Below are 25480 nucleotides of genomic sequence, written 5' to 3' on the forward strand. Positions count from 1 at the left end.
ATTTGCCCAGGTTGATAACCCTACTTCGGCCATTTTCCAGTGTTCTTTCGCTGGGGGTCACGTGCAGGAAACATCTGTGGGAGTTCCTGGAAACCTGGTCTACAGCGCCCCCCTGTGGCCAGACGCACAAGGTAACTGATTGAATTGCATACCTGTTTGTAAACCATGCTTTATCTGTAACTGTACTCTGACATATGTATATTCTGTAGATTCCCTATTGTATATATTGTAGTTTCTAGTGTGCTTTAGGCTGATTAAATTATATAATTAATCTTGGGCTGTTCTGTTATCTCGATCTTGAATCCCACGTCTGTGTGTTCGGCTAATAGTTACCGTGAAGCGGTTGGTGGCAGCGAGTTTGTGCCAAGGATTATTGTGGGGAGGCCAGTGAGATTCGGGGAGATTTTATATATTCCGCCCGCGGAGGTCGGGGGAATATATACCCTACTCTCACTGGGGACCCTTCAATAATCGGCATAAGTAGTATAGCGGCCTCCTTGCTTATTGTCGGGCAATTCCATAATTGGCCTGACTATAAGAGGGGCGCTAGAGAGCGCGTCACGTGCTCTGTCTGTCGGTCGGGAGGTATAAAGGAGGGGTGACCCCCACTTGTTACCCCCCGATTGTGACGTACTGGTAGCCAGCGCGGGGGATTTCTGAGTGACCCCCCCGGTGGTTTGTGACATATTGGTGGCAGCGGTGGGATCGAGATAATAGTGTGTGTGAGTGTGAGACCCATACTCCCAGACACTAAAGACTGCCTGCAGCAGCTGTGGCTGCTGGGGTCTTCAGACTAGCTCAACACTAGAGTGTCAGAGTGCAGATACTGTAAGGTGTGTGGAGGCATCAGGTGTCAGTTCTGTGTCAGTGACCAAAGTCTGCAAGAATGGCTGAGAGCACCAGGAGCAAAGCCAAAGGAATGGCCGATGCTCAGGCCAGAGACGATGAGGAGGTTGTCCACGAGCCCTCCAAGAGCCCGACGCCAGAGAACAGCTCTGCAGAGGACATCGCACAACCTGGCACTGCTGGACAAAATGAGGAGGAGCTCGCCCAAGGGTCCTCAACGAGCCAGATGCCAGCCCTCCGCTCTGCAATGGACAGTGAATCACCAGGCTCCGCAGCGGGCCGCAGATCACCACGTGCCATTCCACCGAGCCTGGGAGGCTCGGATAGCCTTCTTCAAGTGGCTATGGCCCTTCTCCAGGCTGGAGACCAGGAGGGCTACAAGGAACTCCTGGCAGAGCGCAGGGCAGAGCGGCAGGCAGCGCGTGAAGAGCGCCAGGCAGAGCGTGAGGCTGCGGAGCGACGGCAACAGGCAGACCGTGACCACCAGCTGCAGCTAGCTCAGCTCCGGCCCTCATCAGCCACACGTGACCTTCAAGACACCAAACTTCCAAAGGTCCGTGTTGAGGACTTCCCAGTGCTGGAGAAGGATGGAGACTTGGACTCTTTCTTGACTGCTTTTGAACGGACTTGCTTGCAGCACCATCTGGACAAGGAGCAGTGGGCCAAATACCTGACCCCCCGTTTAAGGGGTAAGGCCCTGGATATCCTTGGGGACTTGCCTGCTGAGGCAGATCAGGGCTACGACACCATCAAGCGGGCCCTGATCCAACAGTACAACCTCACCCCAGAGTCCTACCGCAAGAAGTTCCGGAGCCTACAGAAGGGACCAAAGGACTCCTGGGCTGACCACAGGCGGGCACTTGCCCGAGCTGCCGACCACTGGACCCAAGGCCTGCAGCTTTCCACCGGACCGGAGATCCTGGACTTGTTCATCACGGAGCAACTCTTGTGGAACTGCCCTGAGGATCTCCGCCAGTTCATCCGAGACCAGAAGCCAAAGGGGTCCACGGCTAAAGCTGCCCTGGCCGATGACTACACCAACAATCGGGCTCCTGAAGCCAGGAGAGCAGCCACCAGCAGCACCTGGAGAGGGGGTAAGATGAATTCTGCGACTGCCCCACCTGCCCCTAGACTGCAGGGGGTGTCCCCCTCAACTCCCCTCTCCAGGCCCGTGGCAGAACCAAGACGGTGCCACCAGTGCAACCTACCTGGACACTTCAAGGCCATGTGCCCTCAGCGTCCCAAGGCCCCGGCTCCGTCCCCGTCCCAAGGGCCGCCCAAGGTGTATTGTGTGGGTGGGGGTGGTGGTAGGTCCCTGGACAGCTTCCAACCTGTCACCGTCGGCCGGTCTGTGACCATAGGACTGCGAGACAGCGCCTCGGAGGTGACTCTGGTGCGGCCTGAGATGGTGTCCCCCCAAGACTTGATCCCTGGAAAAACCCTCGCTGTCTCCGGGATTGGAGGCATTGACCCGGCGCTGCCTGTTGCTGACATTTATGTGGACTGGGGCGCAGGGCGAGGGGTGAGGGAGGTGGGGGTAACTGATCGGATCCCCGCAAACGTGCTACTTGGGACAGATTTGGGGCAGATAACCTCCCAGTTTGGGCCCCAACCAAGGGCTGAACCTTCAGCCAGTACTGACATGCCTCCGGACAATGTTAATGTGTTATCTATGAATGATGTAAGGGAGGAGGGAGTGAACTCTGATATTTCTGCTTGCATAGACACCATAGACACACACACAGCTGCAGCTGTGACAGGGGAGGGGGTCAGAGAAAGGTGTGACAATGCCTCTACAAGTAATCAGCCTGTGAGCTGGGATCTGTTGCCCTCTGCAGGGATAAGCAGAGAGCAGGGTGCTGCAGGGGGAGGACCAGTGTGTGGGGTGGGGGCTACCACAGCAAATGTGGGGTCCCCAGAGATTTCACAGCGGGGTTCTGTTGCTGCAGGAGGGGAACAGGCAGGTGAGATTGGGGCCGGTCCAGGAGCGGAAGTGCTCCCAGGTAAGATCTCGGTGCATGGTTCCCCCACAACCGGGGTGTCAGGAAGCCAGGTAGGTCTGCCTGAACCGGCGACTTGGTCAGGAACGGAGGAGGAGCAGGCACGACCCACGGTCGCAGCGGCTGTGGCCGCTGTCACCCGCAGTGGGAGTGCTGGAAGCCAAGGGGCCTCCCGGAGGTCCGATAGCTCTTCCCCTTCTGACCAAGTGGCAGCCGAGTCAGGTGGAGGCCAGGACACAGGTCCCGGGGTACTGACCGAAGATGTGACAGTCTCGTCGATTCTGGCCACATCTAGTCAGGGGTTTCAGGCAGCGTTAGAAGCTGACGACAGCCTGAAAGCTCTTAAGGAGCAGGCGGCCCAGCCTCCCTCGGACTCGGACCCGGAGCGAGTGGTCTGGGACCAAGGACGGCTGTACCGGGCCACGGTCCAGCAGGGTTCACCGGAGGCGTGGCCCAGGGACCGACAGTTGGTGGTACCCTATCCGTTCCGGACGGAGTTGTTGCGGATCGCACATGAGATTCCGATGGCCGGACACCTAGGGATCGCTAAGACCAAGGCCAGGTTAAACCAGCATTTCTACTGGCCAAAAATGGGGGCCGATGTGGCTGCCTACTGCCGTTCGTGTGAAACCTGTCAGAGAGTGGGGAAGGCGGGGCCACACCCCAAAGCCCCACTAGTATCTCTGCCAATCATCGATGAGCCTTTCAGGAGGGTGGCTGTGGATCTGGTCGGCCCGCTGGCCATCCCCAGCAGCTCCGGGAAACGCTTCATACTGACGGTAGTGGACTATGCCACCCGGTACCCAGAAGCAGTGGCCTTGTCGTCCATTCGGGCTGACAAGGTGGCCACCGCATTGCTGGAGATTTTCTCCCGAGTGGGTTTTCCCCAGGAAATGCTCACTGACCGGGGGACCCAATTCATGTCCCAGCTGATGGAGGCCCTCTGTAAGCAGGTCCAGGTGCGACATCTGGTGGCCAGCCCGTACCATCCACAGACTAATGGCCTGTGCGAGCGGTTCAATGGCACCTTAAAGCAGATGCTTAAGATGTTGGTCGACTCCCATGGGCGTGACTGGGAGCGGTATCTCCCACACCTGTTATTTGCTTACCGGGAGGTTCCACAGGCCTCAACAGGATTCTCACCGTTTGAGCTCCTGTACGGGCGACGTGTGCGGGGCCCCCTGGCTCTGGTGAAAGAGGCTTGGGAAGGGGATTTGGCCACCCCTGGAGTGTCGGTTATCGAGTATGTCATGCGCTTCCGGGACAAAATGCAGGCCTTGACGCAACTGGTACACGACAATATGGCTCAAGCCCAGGCCGATCAGAAGCGTTGGTACGACCAGAACGCTTGTGAGAGGACCTACCAAGTGGGTCAAAAGGTGTGGGTACTGGTCCCCGTACCACAGGACAAGCTTCAGGTAGCCTGGGAAGGCCCATACCTCGTGTACCAGCAGCTCAACCCTGTGACGTACCTGGTCACCCTGGACCCTGCCCGTGGAAGGCGGAAGCCCTTCCATGTGAACATGATGAAGGCACATCATGAGCGGGAGGCATGTGCGCTCCCCGTGTGCAACCTGCCCGAGGAGGGAGAAGCGGAAACCCTCTTGGATATGCTAGCCCAGGTTAGGGCAGGCGGATCCATTGAGGATGTGGAGGTTGGCCACCAGCTCTTGGAGGACCAACGGTCCCAGCTGTGGGCCACCCTACACCCCTTCCGGGGGTTGTTTACCAACCAGCCCGGAAGGACTGACTTGGCTGTCCATCACGTGGACACTGGGGATCATCCCCCGATCCGGCGTTCAGCATATCGGGTCTCCCTGGAGGTGCAGCAACACATGCGCCAGGAGATTGACGAGATGCTGAAGCTGGGGGTGATCCAGGCATCCAACAGCGCTTGGGCCTCGCCTGTAGTCCTCGTCCCTAAGAAGGACCGAACCACTCGGTTCTGCGTGGACTACAGGGGGCTCAATGCTGTCACGGTCGCCGATGCGTACCCAATGCCACGCATCGATGACCTGCTCGATCAGTTGGCCGGGGCTCAGTACCTGACCATCATGGACCTGAGCCGGGGATATTGGCAGATCCCCCTGACTCGCAAGGCCAGGGAACGCTCTGCCTTTATTACCCCATTTGGACTGTACGAGTCCACGGTGATGCCATTCGGGATGAGGAATGCCCCTGCCACTTTCCAGCGGATGGTCAACACCCTGCTCAAGGGACTTGAAGGGTACGCGGCCGCGTACCTGGATGACATTGCCGTCTTCAGTCCCACCTGGGAAGATCACCTAGAGCATCTAGCACAGGTGCTCAGGCGGGTCCACCGGGCAGGTTTGACCATCAAGCCGGGCAAGTGTCAGCTGGCCATGAGCGAGGTCCAGTACCTCGGTCACCGGGTAGGCGGGGGAACACTGAAGCCCGAGCCTGAGAAAGTGGAGGCCATCGCATCCTGGCCCACCCCCAGGACCAAGAAGCAGGTGATGTCCTTCTTGGGGACCGCTGGGTACTATAGGAGGTTTGTTCCATGCTATAGTAGCCTGGCAAAGCCCCTGACGGACCTCACCAAGAAGAAGCTGCCCTCTGCAGTCGATTGGACAATGGACTGCGAGACAGCCTTCCGGGCCCTAAAGGACGCCCTGTCCAGCCCGCCCGTGCTACAGGCAGCCGACTTCACGCGGCCGTTTGTAGTACAGACCGACGCCAGTGACTTCGGCCTCGGTGCGGTGCTCAGCCAGGTGGACTCTGCGAGCCAAGAGCACCCAGTCTTGTACCTGAGCAGGAAGCTGTTACCGAGGGAAGTGGCCTATTCCACAATGGAGAAGGAGTGCCTGGCCATAGTGTGGGCCCTGCAGCGTCTGCAACCCTATCTATACGGGCGCCACTTCATCGTGGAGACGGACCACAACCCCCTCAGCTGGTTGCACACCGTCTCTGGGACGAATGGGCGACTGTTGCGATGGAGCCTTGCGCTCCAGCAATACAACTTCACCATTCGCCACAAAAGGGGCCGTGACCACGGTAACGCAGACGGGCTGTCCCGACAAGGAGAGGTCGCGGACGGGGGAACACCGGAGTGTGCTGCCCCCTAGCGCCCTCAAAAGGGGGGAGGTGTGAGGTAAATCCGGAGATATGACGATAAATCATGATATTCAAGTTATGTCAGGAAGCCCTCTCCTGGTGTCACCCCCCCTTTCCTTCACACAACTTGTTTAGCAACCCATCCCATGGCCATCTCCTGTGATATGGAAATTAGGTGATGTGGGAACAAAGGACACAGGATGACTCCCTGCCGTCACCCTGTAACAAGAGTTGTATCTCATTATAAGGCTCTGGAACTAGCCAGACAGAACGACTCCAGTAAAAAATGGTTCATATCTCGCAAGCCATATTTCCGATAAATACGGCAACCATAAAAATGGTGTTTTCGCATGCGGACGATGCTGGCACACCTTTTTTATGGGAGCGGGAGCTTGGGAAATACCCCAGGCGTGATATCAGCCAATGTGGAACTAGTAGACAAGTCATGAAACCTCTGATTCTGTAGCTAAATTCATAACTGTCACAATGAGAGCATTGGCGTCCGCCTACGACGCTCCCAGGCCAAGTTATGGCCATATTCCATGTTGTGGATTTTGTCCATAACTCCAGCCAGGGGTGGAGCAGTGCTCCCTCTGAGGTCACGAAGGTAGGAGGGGACCTGGATTTGCCCAGGTTGATAACCCTACTTCGGCCATTTTCCAGTGTTCTTTCGCTGGGGGTCACGTGCAGGAAACATCTGTGGGAGTTCCTGGAAACCTGGTCTACAGCGCCCCCCTGTGGCCAGACGCACAAGGTAACTGATTGAATTGCATACCTGTTTGTAAACCATGCTTTATCTGTAACTGTACTCTGACATATGTATATTCTGTAGATTCCCTATTGTATATATTGTAGTTTCTAGTGTGCTTTAGGCTGATTAAATTATATAATTAATCTTGGGCTGTTCTGTTATCTCGATCTTGAATCCCACGTCTGTGTGTTCGGCTAATAGTTACCGTGAAGCGGTTGGTGGCAGCGAGTTTGTGCCAAGGATTATTGTGGGGAGGCCAGTGAGATTCGGGGAGATTTTATATATTCCGCCCGCGGAGGTCGGGGGAATATATACCCTACTCTCACTGGGGACCCTTCAATAATCGGCATAAGTAGTATAGCGGCCTCCTTGCTTATTGTCGGGCAATTCCATAATTGGCCTGACTATAAGAGGGGCGCTAGAGAGCGCGTCACGTGCTCTGTCTGTCGGTCGGGAGGTATAAAGGAGGGGTGACCCCCACTTGTTACCCCCCGATTGTGACGTACTGGTAGCCAGCGCGGGGGATTTCTGAGTGACCCCCCCGGTGGTTTGTGACACTCATCGATGATGGGCAAAGATACCAGTGGGGCTTTGGGGTGTGGCCCCGCCTTCCCCACTCTCTTGACAGGTGTCACACGAACGGCAGTAGGCAGCCACATCGGCTCCCATTTTGGTCAGTAGAAATGCTGGTGTAACCTGACCTTGGTCTTAGCGATCCTTAGGTGTCCGGCCATCGGAATCTCATGTGCGATCCGCAACAACTCCATCCGGAACGGATAGGGTACCACCAACTGTCGGTCCCAGGGCCACGCCTCCGGTGAACCCTGCTGGACCGTGACCCGGTACAGCCGTCCTTGGTCCCAAACCACTCGCTCCGGGTCCGAGGGAGGCTGTGCCGCCTGCTCCTTAAGAGCTTTCAGGCTATCGTCAGCTTCTAACGCTGCCTGAAACCCCTGACTAGATGTGGCCAGAATCGACGAGACTGTCACATCTTCGGTCAGTACCCCGGGACCTGTGTCCTGGCCTCCACCTGACTCGGCTGCCACGTGGTCAGAAGGGGAAGAGCTATCGGACCTCCAGGAGGCCCCTGGGCTACCAGCACTCCCACTGCGGGTGACAGCAGCCACAGCCACTGTCACCGTGAGTCGTGCCTGCTCCTCCTCCGTCCCTGACAAAGTCGCCTGTTCAGGCAGACCTACCTGGCTTCCTGACACCCCGGTTGTGGGGGAACCCTGCACCGAGATCTTACCTGGGAGCACTTCTGCTCCTGGACCAGCCCCAACCTCACCTGCCTGTCCCCCCCCTGCAGCAACAGAACCCCGCTGTGAAATCTCTGGGGACCCCACATTTGCTGTGGTAGCCCCCACCCCACACACTGGTTCTCCCCCTGCAGCACCCTGCTCTCTGCTTATCCCCGCAGAGGGCAACAGATCCCAGCTCACTGGCTGATCACTTGTAGAGGCATTGTCACACCATTCTCCAACCCCCTCCCCTGTCACAGCTGCAGCTGTGTGTGTGTCTGTGGTGTCAGTGTAAGCAGTAGACCCAGAGCTCACTCCCTCCTCCCTTACATCAATTACAGATAACAGATCCACATCGCCAGGGGGTATGTCAGTACTGGCTGAAAGATCAGCCCTTGGGGATTCGGGGGCCTCAAACTGGGAGGTTATCCGCCCCAAATCTGTCCCAAGCAACACTTTGGCAGGGATCCTATCAGTTACCCCCCACCTCCCTCACCCCTCGTCCTACTCCCCAGTCCAAATAAATCTTGGCGATGGGCAGCGCTGGGTCAGTGCCTCCAATTCCGGAGACAGCAAGGGTTTTTCCGTGACCAAGTCTTGGGGGGACACCATCTCCGGCCACACCAGAGTCACCTCCGAGGCGCAGTCCCGCAGTCCCATGGTCCTAGACCGGCCGACGGTGACAGGTTGGAGCTGTCCGGGGACCTACCACCACCCACACAGCACACCGTGGGCAGTTTTCGGGACGGGCCGGGGCCTTGGGGCGCTGAGGGCACATCGCCTTGAAGTGTCCGGGTTGGTTGCACTGGTGGCACCGTCTTGGTTCTGCCACGGGCCTGGAGAGGGGAGTCGAGGGGGACACCCCCTGCAGTCTAGGGGCAGTCGCAGAAGTCATCTTACCCCCTCTCCAGGTGCTGCTGGCTGCCGCTCTCTTGGCCTCCGGGGCCCGATTGTTGGTGTAGTCATCTGCGAGGGCGGCCGTAGCAGTGGACCCCTTTGGCTTCTGGGCTTGGATGAACTGGCGGAGATCCTCAAGGCAGTTCCACAAGAGTTGCTCCGTGATGAACAAGTCTAGGATCTCCGGTCTGGTGGTAAGCTGCAGGCCTTGGGTCCAGTGGTCGGCAGCTCGGGCAAGTGCCCGCCGGTGGTCAGTCCAGGAGTCCTTTGGTCCCTTCTGCAGGCTTCGGAACTTCTTGCGGTAGGACTCCGGAGTGAGGTTGTACTGTTGGTTCAGGGCTCGCTTAATGGTGTCACAGCCCTGATCTGCCTCAGCAAGCAAGTCCCCAAGGATATCCAGGGCCTTACCCCTTAAACAGGGGGTCAGGTATTTGGCCCACTGATCCTTGTCCAGATGGTGCTGCAGGCAAGTCCGTTCAAAAGCAGTCAGGAAAGAGTCCAAGTCTCCATCATTCTCCAGCACTGGGAAGTCCTCAACACGGACCTTTGGAAGTTTGGTGTCTCGAAGGTCACGGGTGGCTGATGAGGGCTGGAGTTGAGCTAGCTGCAGCTGGTGGTCACGCTCTGCCTGTTGCTGTCGCTCTTCACGCTCTGCCTCCCGCTCCGCCATTAGTTCCTTGTAGCCCTCCCGGTCTCCAGCCTGGAGTCGGGCCATAGCCATTTGTAGAAGGGCAACCGAGCCTGCCAGGCTCAGTGGATTGGCGAGTGGTGATCTGCGGCACGCTGCAGAGCCTGGTGATTCACTGTCCATTGCAGAGCGGAGGGCTGGCATCTGGCTCCCTGAGGACATTTGGGTGAGCTGCTCCTCATCTTGTCCAGAAGTGCCAGGGTGTGCGATGTCCTCTGCAGAATGGTTCTCTGGCGTCAGGCTCCTGGAGGACTCGTGGTCAACCTCCTCATTGTTGTCCACAGCACCGTCCTCTACCTCCTCGCCTCTGGCCAGAGCATCGGCCATTCCTTTAGCTTTGCTCCTGGTGTTATCAGCCATTGTTGCAGACTTTGGTCTGATGAAGCGGTAGTTACCAACACGTGAAACGCGCGTTACCTTCTTTCAGGGGGGACCTCCTGGTCTTGTCTTGCACTATTGGCACTTTATTATTTCTGGCTGGTGATTACCTTTTTCAGCAGCCTCTGGTATGTAGTTCCTACAGGCTGATGGCTTTTTGTGTGCTGCTGACTGTTTACTGCCTGCTCCCTACCAGCAGCTTCTTACCAGCTATTGCTCTCTGCTATCACATGGTTTACAATGTTATCCAAATGAGGTACTATTTCATGAAACTTTTTCCATGTGATTGCTACAGGCTGATGGCTTTTTGTGTGCTGCTGACTGTTTACTGACTGCTTTTTACCAGCAACCTTTTTACCAGCTATTGTTCTCTGTTATCACATGGTTTACAATGTAATCCAAATTAGGTGTTATTTAATGATACTTTTTCCATGTGAGTACTTCTTCTAGTGCCAATGTGAACTCTGTCTTTTGCACATACCGTATTTTTCGGACCATAAGACGCACTTTTTTTCCCCCAAATGTTGGGGGAAAGTTGGGGGTGCGTCTTATGGTCTGACTATAGGGCTGCGGCTGGGAATGAGGGTGCTGCGGGTCATCGGGGGCACGAGCAGGCAGCAGCAGCGCCTGCCCTGACCACGTGGGCCCGCTCATTACATATGCAAGCCCATCCTCCCGCCCATCTCTCAGTGCAGAAGACGGCGCTGACAGGTGGACGGAAGGACGAGCGGGGACGCGCGCATCGTAAAGAGCCGGTCCACATGATCACCCCTGGCAATTACAGCCTGGAGTGATCATGTGCGGCTGTATTCACTGCCCCCCACGCGTCATTACCAGCGCGGGGTGCAGTGAATCAGTACACTCACCCGTCCCCGTGTGCGGAGCCGCACCCCTGCTGCACGTGATGTCTTCCTGTCTGTGCCGGTCAGCTGATCTGTGCTGAGCTGGTCAACTGATCGGCACAGACAGGAAGACATCGCGATGCAGCAGGGGAACGGCTCCACACACACAGGTCAGTGGCGCAGAGAGGAAGATGATCGGTGCTGGAGGGAGTGAGGAAAAGGTGAGTATAAATGTTTATTTTTTTCTCTGTGCTATAGGATACAGGCCATATACCAGGATGGTATATGAGCACGATGGGGGCATATAGCAGGATGGGAGTATATGAGCAGGCAGGATGGGGGTATGTGAACAGGATGGGGGGTATGTGAACAGGATGGGGGGTATATGAACAGGATGGGGGGTATATGAACAGGATGGGGGTATATGAGCAGGCAGGATGGGGGTATATGAACAGGCAGGATGGGGGTATATGAACAGGATGGGGGTATATGAACAGGATGGGAGTATATGAACAGGATGGATGGGGGAATATGAGCAGGATTGATGGGGGGTATACCAATAGGATGGGGGTATATCAATAGGATCGGGGTATATGAACAGGATGGGGTATATGAACAGGATGGGAGTAAATGAGCAGGATGGGGGAATATGAGCAGGATGCTGGTATAGGAGCAGGATGGGGGTTTATAGCAGGATCATATACAAGGCAGGAGGATCATTACCAGGATGGGGTACCTTAGTAGATAATTTGGGGACATTACCCCCATAACAGTGTCAGCAGCAGATCCTCGCCCCATAACAGTGTGTCATGACCACATTTTTTGCTTAAAGTTTTATTTTCCCATTTTCCTCCTCTAAAACCAGGGTGCGTCTTATAGTCCGGTGCGTCTTATAGTCCGAAAAATACAGTATATGTTTACCCTTGTGCTTCATTGAATTTTTCATGTTGTAATAAAATTTGGTGTATACCTTTTTTGCATTCAAACCACATTTGTTCTCCTGTTTTTCTGGCAGTCTTTAGTGTCTGGGAGTACGGGTCTCACACTCACACACACTATTATCTCGATCCCACAGCTTGCCACCAATATGTCACGATCGGGGGGTAACAAGCGGGCGTCACACCCCTCCTTTCTACCTCCCGACCGACAAACAGAGCACGTGACGCGCTCTCTAGCGCCCCTCTTATAGTAAGGCCAATTATGGAATTGCCCGACAATAAGCAAGGAGGCTGCTATTCTCCTGTGCCGATGACTGAAGGGTTCCCGGTGAGAGTAAGGTATATATTCCCCCGTCCTCAGCGGACGGAATATATAAAAACCTCCTTTAATCTCACCGGCTGCCCCACAATGATCCTTGGCACAAACTCGCTGCCACCAACCGATTTACGGTAACTATTAAGCCGAACACGCAGACGTGGGATTCACGATCGAGATAACAGAACAGCCCAAGATTAATTATATAATTTAATCAGCCTGAGGAACACTAGAAACTACAATATATACAATAGGGGATCTACAGAATATACAGTTATGTCAGAGTACAGTTACAAGCAAGATATGGATTACAAGCAGGCATACAATTCAAGCAGTTACCTTGTGCGTCTGGCCACAGGGGGGCGCTGTTAGACCAGGTTTCCAGAACTCCCTCACAGGTCTTTCCCGACCAGACCCCCGAAGCAAAGAACAAGCCAAAATGTCCGAACTGGGGATATCAACCTGGTCAAATCCCTGTCCCCTCCTACCTTTGTGACCTCACAGGGAAACACTGCCACTCCCCCTGCTTTGAGTCAGAATGATACTCCCAAGGGATTATTAATCATAACTTTGCCTGGGAACGTCGTAGGCGGACGCCGATGCTCTCATTTTGACAGTTACGAATTTAGCTGCAAAATGATACCACACATCGCTGGTCTGCTGGTTCCCCACTGGCCGATATCACGCCTGGGGTACTTCCCAAGGTCCCATTTCCCTATTAAATATGGGCTAGCACCGTCCGCTTGCAGGGAAATCATTTTTATGCTTGCCATATTTATAGGAAATATGGCTCACGAGATATTAACCATATTTTACCGGAGTCCTTCTGTCTGGGGGCTTCAAAAGCCTGGTGATGAGATAGGAACTCCTGTTACAGGGTCACAGCAGGGGGTCGTCCTGTGTCCTTTGTTCACAACTCATCTAATCTCCATATCACAGGAGATTGCCTCTGCTGTGTGAATGGGATGTGACACCTTTTCAGATGTTGGACATCTGAGAAGGAGAAGGGAGGGGGGGTGCTACCACGGAGTGATGAGAGCGATTATGACTGGAAATCATAATTCCTCTTCATATCCCAGGATTTATCTCACACAGTATATACCAGCATATGTAATTTTAAAGATGGCTGCTGCATCCTAGACAACTCCCAAAGAAAATGTTGAACAAAGGAATTCCTAAAGTCCTGACTGACCAATCCAACAGAGACTATGCTAATTCCTATATGTCCTGAGTCCAGCCTGCGATACTTGATTGGACTGTATTTTGTCTACACTCTTCACTTCTCCGAGAGCTATAGAAAGTTTCAAACAATAAAGACCAGTTGGTCAGCGCCCGTCATGGAGAAGGTGCATAACCGATATAGTGTCTGCTATCGTTCTTTCTCGCGTGCACACATGACAATATAATTTGGAACAGCAGTCAGATTCCGAGGGACCGCTTGAGTCTCATCATTATCATTTTAACCTTAACATCCCTTTTGGATTGTGTCCATAGTTTTTCTCAGATTGGTCATTTACACCTATTGAGTATTGCAGAGTCGTCCATCAACTTCTGACAAGCGCCATCCTCTGTTGGCAATGATTTTGGTGGCATGTGCTCTAATTTGTTATTTTTTGATATGTATGATTAAATTGTATATTTTTTTTTTTTTTTACTCCGAATACTCTTTGGAGTGCTGGACTGATGTATGTACTGACATTTTGTGTCACTAAACAAATGTGCAGGTTTATATTTGCATATACTTTTTATTTATGTAATATCATATCCTTGCAGTCATCAAATATCCTGACATTTATCAGGCAGGCGGTATCTGCTATCTATACCACTTTTTTGGTTATCAGTAATGATTCCATTTACTGAATGAGTTTGTCTTGCTCCCGGACACAGATATACTGTGCACGTGCGATGTCCCAGCCTTCAGCGAGCTTTGGTTGTTGTGGCATCACCGTGGAGATGGAGGGGAATGACGTAGTCCGCCTCCCCCTTTTTACTTGGTGGGCTGCTGCCGCATCATGCAGGGGGGGAAGGACGACGTGAGGCTGGGCGTATTGACTCTACTCTTTCCTCTATACATTCCCATGGACACATACGAGCCACGCGCATGCGCTGTCCCGGACTATCGCGCACTGTGGTTGTTGTGGCGTTGCTGTGGTGATAGGGGGGATAACGTCTGTCCTCCTTCCCATCATCCTCGGCGGGCCACCGCCGTGTTATGTGGGGGAGCAGAACAACATGGCGCTCAGCGCGCTGATTTGTTCTATTTGGGACTTTGTGAAAAGGGGTATTTAAACCCTTCCCTCCACGTATAGCCACACCTCCTGACGAAGCCATTCAGGTGAAACGTATGTCGACGTGTGTCCGGCCTCCCTGTGCCCCAGGTCTTTGTGTGCTAACAGCATGACTTAAGGTAATGTGGGTTTCAATGGTCTGCATATATACAGTAATTATATACATACATATATAATATATATTACACACACACACACACACACACACACACACACACACACACACACACACACACAGTGTGCAGAATTATTAGGCAAATGAGTATTTTGATCACATGATACTTTTTATACATGTTGTCCTACTCCAAGCTGTATAGGCTTGAGAGCAAACTACCAATTAAGTAAATCAGGTGATGTGCATCTCTGTAAAGAGATGTAAAGAGGATGGGTGCGGTGTAATGACATCAACACCCTATATAAGGTGTGCTTAATTATTAGACAACTTTGTTTCCTTTGGCAAAATGGGTCAGAAGAAAGATGTGCCGGGCTCTGAAAAGTCCAAAATTGTGAGATGTCTTGCAGAGGGATGCAGCAGTCTTGAAATTGCCAAACTTTTGAAGCGTGATCACCGAACAATCAAGCGATTCATGGCAAATAGCCAACAGGGTCACAAGAAGCGTGTTGGGCAAAAAAGGCACAAAATAACTGCCCATGAATTGAGGAAAATCAAGTGTGAAGCTGCCAAGATGCCATTTGCCACCAGTTTGGCCATATTTCAGAGCTGCAACGTTACTGGAGTATCAAAAAGCACAAGGTGTGCCATACTCAGGGACATGGCCAAGGTAAGGAAGGCTGAAACACCACCACCTCTGAACAAGAAACATAAGCTAAAACGTCAAGACTGGGCTAAGAAATATCTTAAGACTGATATTTCAAAAGTGTTATGGACTGATGAAATGAGAGTGACTCTTGATGGGCAGATGGATGGGCCAGAGGCTGGATCAGTAAAGGGCAGAGAGCTCCACTCCGACTCAAGACGCCAGCAAGGTGGAGGTGGGGTACTGGTATGGGCTGGTATCATCAAAGATGAACTTGTGGGATCTTTTTTGGGTTGAGGATGGAGTGAAGCTCAACTCCCAGACCTACTGCCAGTTTCTGGAAGACAACTTCTTCAACCAGTGGTACAGGAAGAAGTCGGTATTGTTCAAGAAAAACATGATTTTCATGCAGGACAATGCTCCATCACATGCATCCAACTACTCCACAGTGTGGCTGGTCAGTAAACGTCTAAAAGATGAAAAAATAATGACATGGTCCCGTTGTTCACCTGATCTGAACCCCATAGAGAACCTGTGGTCCCTCATAAAAATGTGAGGTCTACAGGGAGGGAAAACAGTACACCTCTCGGAACAGTGTGTGGGAGGCTGTGGTGGCTGCTGCACGCAATGTTGATCGTAAACAGATCAAGCAATGACAGAATCTATGGATGGTCGGCTGCTGAGTATCATCATAAAGAAAGGTGAATATATTGGACATTAGTTTTTGGGGTTTTGTTTTTGCATGGCAGAAATGTTTGTTTCTAAATTTTGTGCAGTTATATTGGTTTACGTGGTGAAAATAAACAAGTGAGATGGGAATATATTTGGTTTTTATTAAGTTGCCTAATAACACTGCACTCTAATAGTTACCTGCATGAACAGATATCTTCCTAAGATAGCCAAATCTAAAAAAAACTCCATTCCAACTTCAAAAATATTAAGCTTTGATATTTATGAGTCTTTTGGGTTGATTGAGAACATAGCTGTTGATCAATAATAAAAATAATCCTCTAAAATACAACTTGCCTAATAATTCTGCACACAGTGTGTATATATATATATATATATATATATATATATATACACATACATACACACATACATACACACATACATACATACACACACACATACACACACACATACACACACACACATATGTACACAATCGCCTTATTTTTACATGCTGCCTGGCACTGAAATGGTGTTGTTTAATGGGGGGTCTGTTTGTGTTAAGCTAGGGTCACATGTAGCGACGCAGCAACGATCACGATGACCTGACCTTATCAGGATCGCTGCTGCATCGTTACATGGTTGCTGGTGAGCTGTCAAACAGGCAGATCTCACCAGCAACCAGTGACCAGCCCCCAGCCAGCAGCGACGCATGGAAGCGATGCTGCGCTTGGTAACTAAGGTGAATATCGGGTAACCAAGCAAAATGCTTCGCTGGTTACCAGATATTTACCTTGGATACCAGCGCACACTGCTTAGCGCTGGCTCCCTGCACTCCTAGCCAGAGTACACATCGGGTTAATAAGCAAACCGCTTTGCTTATTTACCTGATGTGTACTCCGGCTATGTGTGCAGGGAGCCAGCACTGGCAGCCTGAGAGCGGCAGACGCTGGTAACGAAGGTAAATATCGGGTAACCAAGGAAGAGGGCTTCTTGGTTACCCGATTTTTACCTTGGTTACCAGCGTCCGCAGAAGCCAGCTCCCTGCACATTCAGTTTGTCGCTCTCTCGCTGTCACACACAGTGATGTGTGCCTCACAGCGGGAGAGCAATGAGCAAAATATGGTCCAGGAGATTCAGCAACAACCGGCGACCTCACAGCAGGGGCCAGGTTGTTGCTGGATGTCACACACAATGACAGCGACGAGACGTCGCTGCTACGTCACAGAAAATGGTGATTTAGCAGCGACGTCGGCGTCGCTGTCGTTGTATGTGACATGACCATTAGTGTCTGCTTATGAGGTACACAGCATCACAGCAGTTACTAACCAGCTTAATTGCTGCTGTACAGACTTAATGAGTGGATAGTTCTGTGGAATGTCTATAGTGTGTGCAATCAAACAGTTTAACCTGTGAATCGCTGACTAGTTTTCAATTTTTCTGGTTATGTATATGCTGCTGTAATTTGCTTTACTATATGTAATTAACCCTTTACTGGGTGTCACTAGGGAGGTTGGTTGGAGTGTATTTTACTCTGTTCCCCTTGTGTGGCATTTTCCATCTTAGCCACTCTTCCTTGTTTTATGGCTTCACCTTCCTTTGTAAATTATTTCAATAAAATATTTTTTCCCTTTTGCATTTATATTGTGGTTCTGTGGTAACTTTTGGGTTTTCCCTTAATTAACAATTTTGGCGTTATACTTTAGGGGTCAACTATTCCTTTACGTTCTACACTATTTTAAAAGCGCCTGATTCCGTTCCCTATAGACCTGGTTGCATCTGCCGATCCCGGGTATCTGCGGGTCCGCCCATCACTAGTCACTACTCCTCGCCGGGGCGATTACCTGTAGGATCCTCCTCTTTGCACCGCTCATCTCCCCACACATCGCTTTCTCCTTTCTCCATTATGGCTTCAAGATGAATCTTCCTCGGATATTTGCCTGGATTTCAAAACTGTGAAAAAAAATAAATGTAGAAGTCACAGACAGAAGGAAAACTCTTGTGGAATGTTCTAGATGGACGCTTTTACTAGAATCTTGTGTGGGCACTGAGCCACCAATCGCTGTCAACTTCACCACCTCCTATATCACCAGTGCTGCCCTCAGCGTCAGTACAGCGGCACCTAGTGGTAGAAGCAGGCGTCTCTGGAGCAGGGTACGGTAAGTTTACCAAATTACGACAAAGTGATGTCTTTCATTATTTTGTCTGGACTAAGGCTGAGCGGATCCAGACAGTAAAAGTCTGGATCCGCGTAGTTTCAAAAATGCCAGGGTGCCAGACCCAGGCCCAGGATTCCGCGTGTACGAACCGGATTCAGCACTGGGGAACTTAAAGGAAAAATAAAGAAAACAAGAATTAAGCGAGCGTTTCAGACTTACGGAGACTTGGTGTCATGGCAGCAAACTCCTTCCGGGTCGCGCATTCACTTCCTGAACTGCGCAATAGACTCATCGCATGCACACAGCTTTTCGTGCTTTCCCCGCCCACCTGCCGACCTGTCGTCTGTGATTGGCTACAGTCAGACGCGCCCCAGCCTGTGACAGCGTCTGCCTGCAGTCATTGCTCATCACGGCTCAGTCATTGTCTGCACTTACAGTCGGTGGTTGTGCTCTATGGCCACTAGCTGTGAGATGTAGCAGAGCTGGAAATAGCGTGGGACCTCATGTGGATTACGCTGGACCTGGAGGGGTGTTTTGGGTTAATAAAGTGGTGAAGGAGGGTGTATTTTTGTATTTTATTCCAAATAAAGGATTTTTCTCTGTGTTTGTACTTATTTACTTTCATTCACAGGTTAGTGATGCAGGTATCTCAGACATCAGTGCCATCACTAACCTCCGCGCTGTTATTAACCCCTGCTATTACTCAGATTGCCATCGCACCAAGGCAATGGGAAGAGCTTATAAAGCACTAGAATCTTCACATCTAATGGATGTAATATCGGGCAGCTGCGGGTTGAGAATACCAGTCCCCAGCTGGCTTTATCTTGGCTGGGTATCAATTGGGGGGGACCGCACTTCGTTGTTTATTTTTAAACTATTTATTTAAATTAAAAAAAAAAAAAAAAAAAGCCACATGCGGTTTCACTTAGGCCATTCACACTTGCAAGGGACTCGCGCGAGTCTCGGATCACACGGCACTGCTGAACACTCTCTTGATAGGAGCGCGTCGGCCGTTGTATTTCTATGGAGCTGCACGCTCATGTTCGGAGAGCGGCAGGCCATTTCAGGTGATGTGATGTGAGTCCCTCGCACATGTTATTTTGATACACAGATGGCATCAGAATATGGGGGACCCTGTGCTGATTGTTTTAATTATATACCACCATATTGACCCGCAGATACTTGCACTGCTTTCCCAGCCCACCGGCAGTCCTGGCGCTTGTGATTGGTTGCAGTCAGCTCACATGCTGCCACTTAGGGTGGGGGCATGTCTAACTGCAACCAATTACACGTGCCGGTGGGCAGGCAAAGCAGTGAATATTCAATGAGAGTAAATTGTTGGCTCCGGAAGGGGAAGCGTGACCGAGTATACAGCGCGCGTTCCTACCCCCTATCCCTTCCACCAACGTTTTTTAATCTCCAGATTCTGGTCCCCATAGACTTATTTGAGTACTGGATTCCGGAGCGGATCAGTTTTTTTTAATTTAGCAGGGACATGCCGGTCCCAGTTGTTTGTGAGTTCGACTAGCACTATTCTTGACATTTCAGATGCCCTAATATTTTTTTTTATCGAATGTGAATTGTTTTGTTTGGAACTGTTGTAGTTTTGGGGTACATGGTATTTTGTTTAATGGTGTTCGAAGCATTTTTTTAATGGCATTCACTTGTGCTATTAATCTGATATTAGACAGATCATCTGTTCTTTTTTATTTTTACATGGAGCTAACTATGGTCTAAACCACGGGTGGTGACCTTTTCTGTGGCCCCCGGGCAGATTGCCGGGGACCAAAGCGCTCAGGCCGGCAGAAGCAACCTGCTGGATGCCGTCCCTTTAAATCACCATGTGCACTGCGAGGATGCGCACGCAGAGTTCATTAATGAACTCTGCGTGGGCAAACAATTAGTTCCTCATGCTGAGAACTTACTTTGTGGGCAGAGTTAGCACCCGATGTGCTCCCGTTCCACCATCCTGGACATGCTTTCTCCCCAGTGCTCTGTGCCACCCCCTAGTGCTGTATGCTCCTCTTGAGATGTCTATGATCTCCCAGTGCTGTCTGTGCCACAGCTCCTCCCGTGATGATTTAAAGTTGGACCAGGAGGTGGTAGTTGCGGGCGAGGGCTTTCCTCCGATAAGCAACCTGGCCCCACTTCACAGGAAAACTGTTGTGGTTCTGGCTGGGTGTGTGGAGAGGTGCGATCCTGTTCATTCATCTCAGGAGGTCGCTTCTTGCCACTGTCTTGAGCAGTCCAAGACCGGATCATGGAGGAAACGGAGACTGATAGTTCTTATTAGGCGGAGGCCACATGGGGATTACTACAAGTCCTTGCATGACACTCTGCTCACGCTCGCAGCACAGCAGGAGCTGAGTGTCATGTGGCTGTAGTCCAATCAGACCACAGCTGTGGAAGGGGGGGTTGGCGCTGCGGAGGAAAGGGAGGGATTTATCGCCCTATCTCTTCCGTTGCTGGCTGATGCGAGAATCGAACTGCACTTGCGTTACACCGGTGTAAAGTGAGTGCAGTGCGATGTTTCTCTCACCCCATAGACTTGTATGGGTGCGAGTGAAATAGGATCGCATTGCACCTGCAGCATGCTGCAACTGTTTTCTCAGTCCGATTAGGGCTGAGAAAACAATTGCTAATGGAAGCGGGCCCAGAGAGTATTATTGGTCCAAGTGGAATGCGATTTTTATCACATTCAATCAGTATTACTCGCAGTGTGTGCTGAGCCTTACACAACAATTCTTTACTACACAGTTTCTGGATGGCAACTTTACACGAGAAGTAGTGGGCACATCTCATAGTATGCTTCATTAGTATCAAACACCAACAGCCGCATTTCCTCTAAGTTCCCCTCAGCTGTTATTATTGTGGATGCTCCCTGTCCTCCTGCCACTGCCCGGCCTAGCACAACAGAGCAATCTGTGAGAGTCAGTCTAGTCCCCATGCAGTTCCACGTCCTCCCAGCAACAGGAAGTAGTGATGCTATCGGATCTGCCACATTGGACTGCATACTCGTCTCGCATCCAACTCCAGTCCCTACGGCCTACAACCAGTCCTAGATTTTTCTACTGGTTTTCATTTTGGGTTACAACCACCCTCCATGTGTTCATATGTTTTCTCACACTACTCTTGTGAAGGGTGAAAGGGGGGGACAGAAACAAGTCTTCCATTTAATTGGAAAGTCTTACACACATTCTTAACACCTGTCCTTTGTTGCTCATCCCCCATCCAGTAAAGTCGCCTCCAGGGGAGGGATCAGGATAATTACATTTTATGGCTTTTCCTGTTGATGTTCTCCCTGCACCTCTGGATTGTGATGTGGAACTTCAAGGAAATGCAATTCCCAGACACAATAAGAAAATAACAAACAGTCACAGGAATCCTATTACAATGCAATGACATTTCCCATGACTCCTGTCCTCTTTTTTATTGTATAAATTGAACATGATGCACACATGACATTAAATATTTACAGACCAATATGAGATGTCGGAGCCGAGATCCAGTACCGTTTATACCACTTACATTTACCATGGGGGCTTGTCATAGGCGTTGGTAAGGTCAGGAAAGGTCAGGGAAGAATCCACGAGATATATTTTGCCACCGATCCTCCCACCCAAACAAAAATGTAATACAACAGTCTGCAGAGATTAGAAACAGCACCAGACAGGGGTGCCCATTGTCCCCATACTTATACATCATAGTGATGGAGTTTTTAGCAAACGCTATTAGGAATCCTTCAATCAGTGGAATACAAGTGGGCCCCCGTTCCCATAAGATGGCTGTGTTTGCAGACGATTTATTGCTCTATGTTACTCAACCAAGGATAAGCTTACCGGCTGTCCTGGTGGAGTTTGAGAAATTTGGTAGATTGTCTAATTTTAAGGTCAACCTCCAGAAAACGGAGATATTAAATGTGTCACTCCCTACTGTAGAAGAAAGATCACTTAAACCTTCCTTCCCATTTAAATGGAGTAGTAGCTTCATTAAATATCTAGGGATTAAAATACCAGCAGACCCCTAAACCATATATGACCTAAACTTCACAGACCTCTTGCACTCCATTCAGAGGGATCTCACAAATTGGCATAACCTCCCAATCTCTTGGTTCGGTAGAATTAACACTATAAAAATGGATATTTTACCCAGAGTTTTATATTTATTTCAGACCATCCCGTACAATTTGGGAGAGCCTTTCTTCCATAAACTAAGAAGGATTATACGGCATTTTACCTGGCACGGTACCAAATCTCGCCTGAAAAATTCTTTAGTAATACGCTCCTCGGTGGGAGGGAGGGACGGGACTACCTGACTTTAAAGCCTACCATGCGGCGGCAGTTGGAAACTGTATTCTAGATCTATTACACAATAAAGAGAATAAATTGTGGGTAGAAATGGAACATACCTTGGCTCCAGCTAGTGCATTGGGAATTTTTTGGCTGTCCTCAGGTGATCACTTATCGAACATAGAACTGACTCCATTCCTCCTCTCCCTAACTGGCACATGGCGCACCATCAATAGAAGATACGGCTTGACCAAAAATCCAGGACCTCTGACACCTCTGGTGGGTAACCCTCAGTTCCCCTGTTGGCTACACGAGTTCCACCCCAGTCTTATCTCTGTCTACACAATGGGAATTCCCCGTGTTAGGGATGTAGTGTCTTCCGCAGCTTGTAGAACACTGAACTCCCTATTTTTTTTTTTTCCAAACCTTTTTTATTGATTTTCAATTTTATAAAACCGTTACAAAATAATTATGATTACAAAATGGGTTCATTCAACTGACAAGTTATGACATAGAAAAGAGTAATATTCCAGCTTGGGAGTCCCTAAAGTTCTTCAGTTGAAAATGATGCATAGCAAATTAGAGCAAAAGATTCTACCTAAAACACTTGTAACACAAAACCTTAAAACCCTTTGTCATTCTTTAGTATTTTGAGTGCCAATGTCGTATCTTAAGTCTTCCTTAACGTCTCATCTCCCCCTCCCTCCTGGGTCTCCACTAGGTGAACCTCAATATCCCCAAACTATCCTGGATTTCATTCAGAAGGTACCACTCGGTTTGCATGAAAGGTGTCACCAAAGTATTTATTTCTCCCCGCGTGAAATGGATTTCTATAAACTTTGTCCACCTCCCAAAAAAATTGTCTATGTTCTTGTCCTTATCCCTTTCCGCCTCTAGTTTCTCCAATCTCAGAAGGTTGTGTAAGTCGTCGATAACCTCCTTTGTAGATGGAGCCTCCCTACGTATCCAATGTCTTAAGATGCACCGTTTAGCTATCATGGCTAGGTCATGAATGATTGCAAATGTCCTTTTGTCCTGGATATTTGGCCCCCCTCTAACTCCTCCTTCAAAGACATGGAAAATCCACACCATTACCTCTAATTTACAAAATATTCCCCATGTTGATTGGGCCAAAATTCTGACTTGATTCCAGAACTTTTGAATTACCTTACATTCCCATAACCCATGTAACATGTCTGTTTTCTCCTTTTGACATTTGGGACACCGCGCCTCTCTTCCCGGAATGTTATGGGCCACAATGGCCCTATGTAATATCCTGAACTGAGTGTCTCTCCATCCCTCGTTGATGACGTGCTTTCGCATTTGAACCCATCCTTTCAATATGCTTCCTGTCACTTCTTGTCCTTTCAGTTGTTTTCCCCACGCTGTTAGGGTGCGACTATCCTCCCGAGATATGAGCACTCCCCTAAATGTTCGATAAATTTGGGAGACATTTACATTTGTTGCATCACATTCCAGGAGCTCATCAATCAGGCTTTTGTTCAATTCTCTTCCAACCTCTCCAAGATCCCCAATCACTCCATGCTTTAATTGCTCGTACTGAATGATATGAAAGTTATTGAGGTCGTATTTGTCGAGTACTTCTCGACCTGTCATCCACTTTCTCTCTTCCACATTCATAACATCCTTCATTCTCTGGATACCCTTCTCTTTCCAACTAATAAATAGCTTGTTATCTCGCCCCTGGGGGAAGCTTGGGGCTGCCCAGGGATTTAAATATTTAGACACCTTCCACGCAAGTCCCAACTTCCTTCTTACCAGTTTCCAGGTCAACATGGTATCCCGAAATATCATTGAATTTTTTATATGGCCTTCAACCCCAGACAATGAGGAGTGGAGAATAGACGTCAGATCCCATGGTGCTGCGTATTTATTTTCCAAACCATAATCTGAGTGTCTACTTGTTCCTCTTAGCCAATCAATCACATGTCTCATAATGCACACGAGGTTGTAACCCCTAACATCTGGGAAACTGAGTCCTCCCTCCTCCACTGACTTCATCAGCGTACGTAGCTTTATTCTAGGTTTCTTCCCCCTCCATATAAAATCTGCATACGCTGAGTTGAGTCTGTTGACTTCTTTTAGTTTCAACAATAGCGGAATCGTCTGGAAGGGATACAACAACCTAGGAAAGCTCATCTTGCCAGAAGTGGTAAGGGCAGACCCCTCCACCCCCTTAGTTGGGTTATGATTTTTTTAATCAGCGGGTCATAGTTCAATTTATAAATTGCTTCCACCGATCTTCCTATATGCACTCCCAAGTACTTGATCGATGTCAGTGCTATAGGTATCCCACATAGACAACCATCTCTCAAGCTTCTACCTGTTATCCCTTGAGATCCCCTTACACTTTTTTTTGTTTAACTTAAAGCCTGAAAGTGAACCAAATTTTTCAATCATGGCAAGAGTCTGTGGCAAATCCGCGTTAGGATCCCCCATATATAATATCACTTCATCAGCAAAAAGTGCTGTTTTTATTTCTGTTCCTCTTATCCTAATCCCTTTGAAACTGTTTTGTCCTTGTAGTACTCTTGATAGTGGCTCGATTGCCAAATTAAATAACAGGGGTGATAACGGGCAACCCTGTCTCGTCCCCCTCATCAGGAGGAACACATCCGACAGAAAGCCTGGGGTATGGACCCTAGCTCCCGAATTGGCGTATAAGCCCCTGATGTAGAGTCTCATTCTGCCTTCAATCCCTGTGGCCTCCATCACCTTGTCCAGCCATCTCCAATTGACATTGTCGAATGCTTTCTCAGCATCGAGTGTGACTAGAGCAGGTCTTGCCCCTCCCTCCGTGCGCCCCAATCTAACCGCGTCTACCACTAGGATCGTCTTTCTAATGTTAGTTACTGCATTTCTCCCTTTGATAAACCCTACCTGTTGGTCTGATATTATCCTGGGTAAAATAATGGCCAGTCTGTCAGCCATGATTTTAGACATTAGTTTCAGATCTTGATTGATGAGAGATATGGGTCTGTAACTGGAGGGGTCATCCAGATCTTTGGTTCCCTTAGGGCATGGGTGGGGAACCTTTTTTCTGTCGGGGGCCATTTGGAAATTTCTACCAACCTTCAGGGGCCGCACAAAATTATCAATGTTTAAATGACCCTGCTATATTGGGTGAAGCAATTAATTAACTGGGGGCATGGGGCTGGGGGCACAGACACCACACGCGGGGCTGGGGGCACAGACACATCACGCGGGGCTGGGGGCACAGACATCACGCGGGGCTGGGGGCACAGACATCACGCGGGGCTGGGGGCACAGACATCACTGTGGGGCTGGGGGCACAGACATCACGCGGGGCTGGGGGCACAG

The 25480-nt window shown here is 50.3% G+C and overlaps 1 protein-coding gene across 2 annotated transcripts in view; it reads right to left on the reverse strand.

Annotated features, from left to right (window-relative positions):
• Nucleotides 1-25480, reverse strand: part of LOC142245449 (uncharacterized) — a 106291-nt gene that overhangs the window by 39422 nt on the left and 41389 nt on the right. For both annotated transcript variants that reach the window (XM_075318165.1, XM_075318164.1), the window contains exon 2: nucleotides 17535-17643. In XM_075318165.1, coding sequence (XP_075174280.1) covers nucleotides 17535-17595 — 61 coding nt within the window. In that variant the 5' untranslated portion in view covers nucleotides 17596-17643. The remainder of the gene's footprint in view (nucleotides 1-17534; nucleotides 17644-25480) is intronic.

Source organism: Anomaloglossus baeobatrachus, chromosome 7 (genome assembly GCF_048569485.1).
Source record: "Anomaloglossus baeobatrachus isolate aAnoBae1 chromosome 7, aAnoBae1.hap1, whole genome shotgun sequence".
NCBI classification, from domain to species: Eukaryota; Metazoa; Chordata; class Amphibia; order Anura; family Aromobatidae; genus Anomaloglossus; species Anomaloglossus baeobatrachus.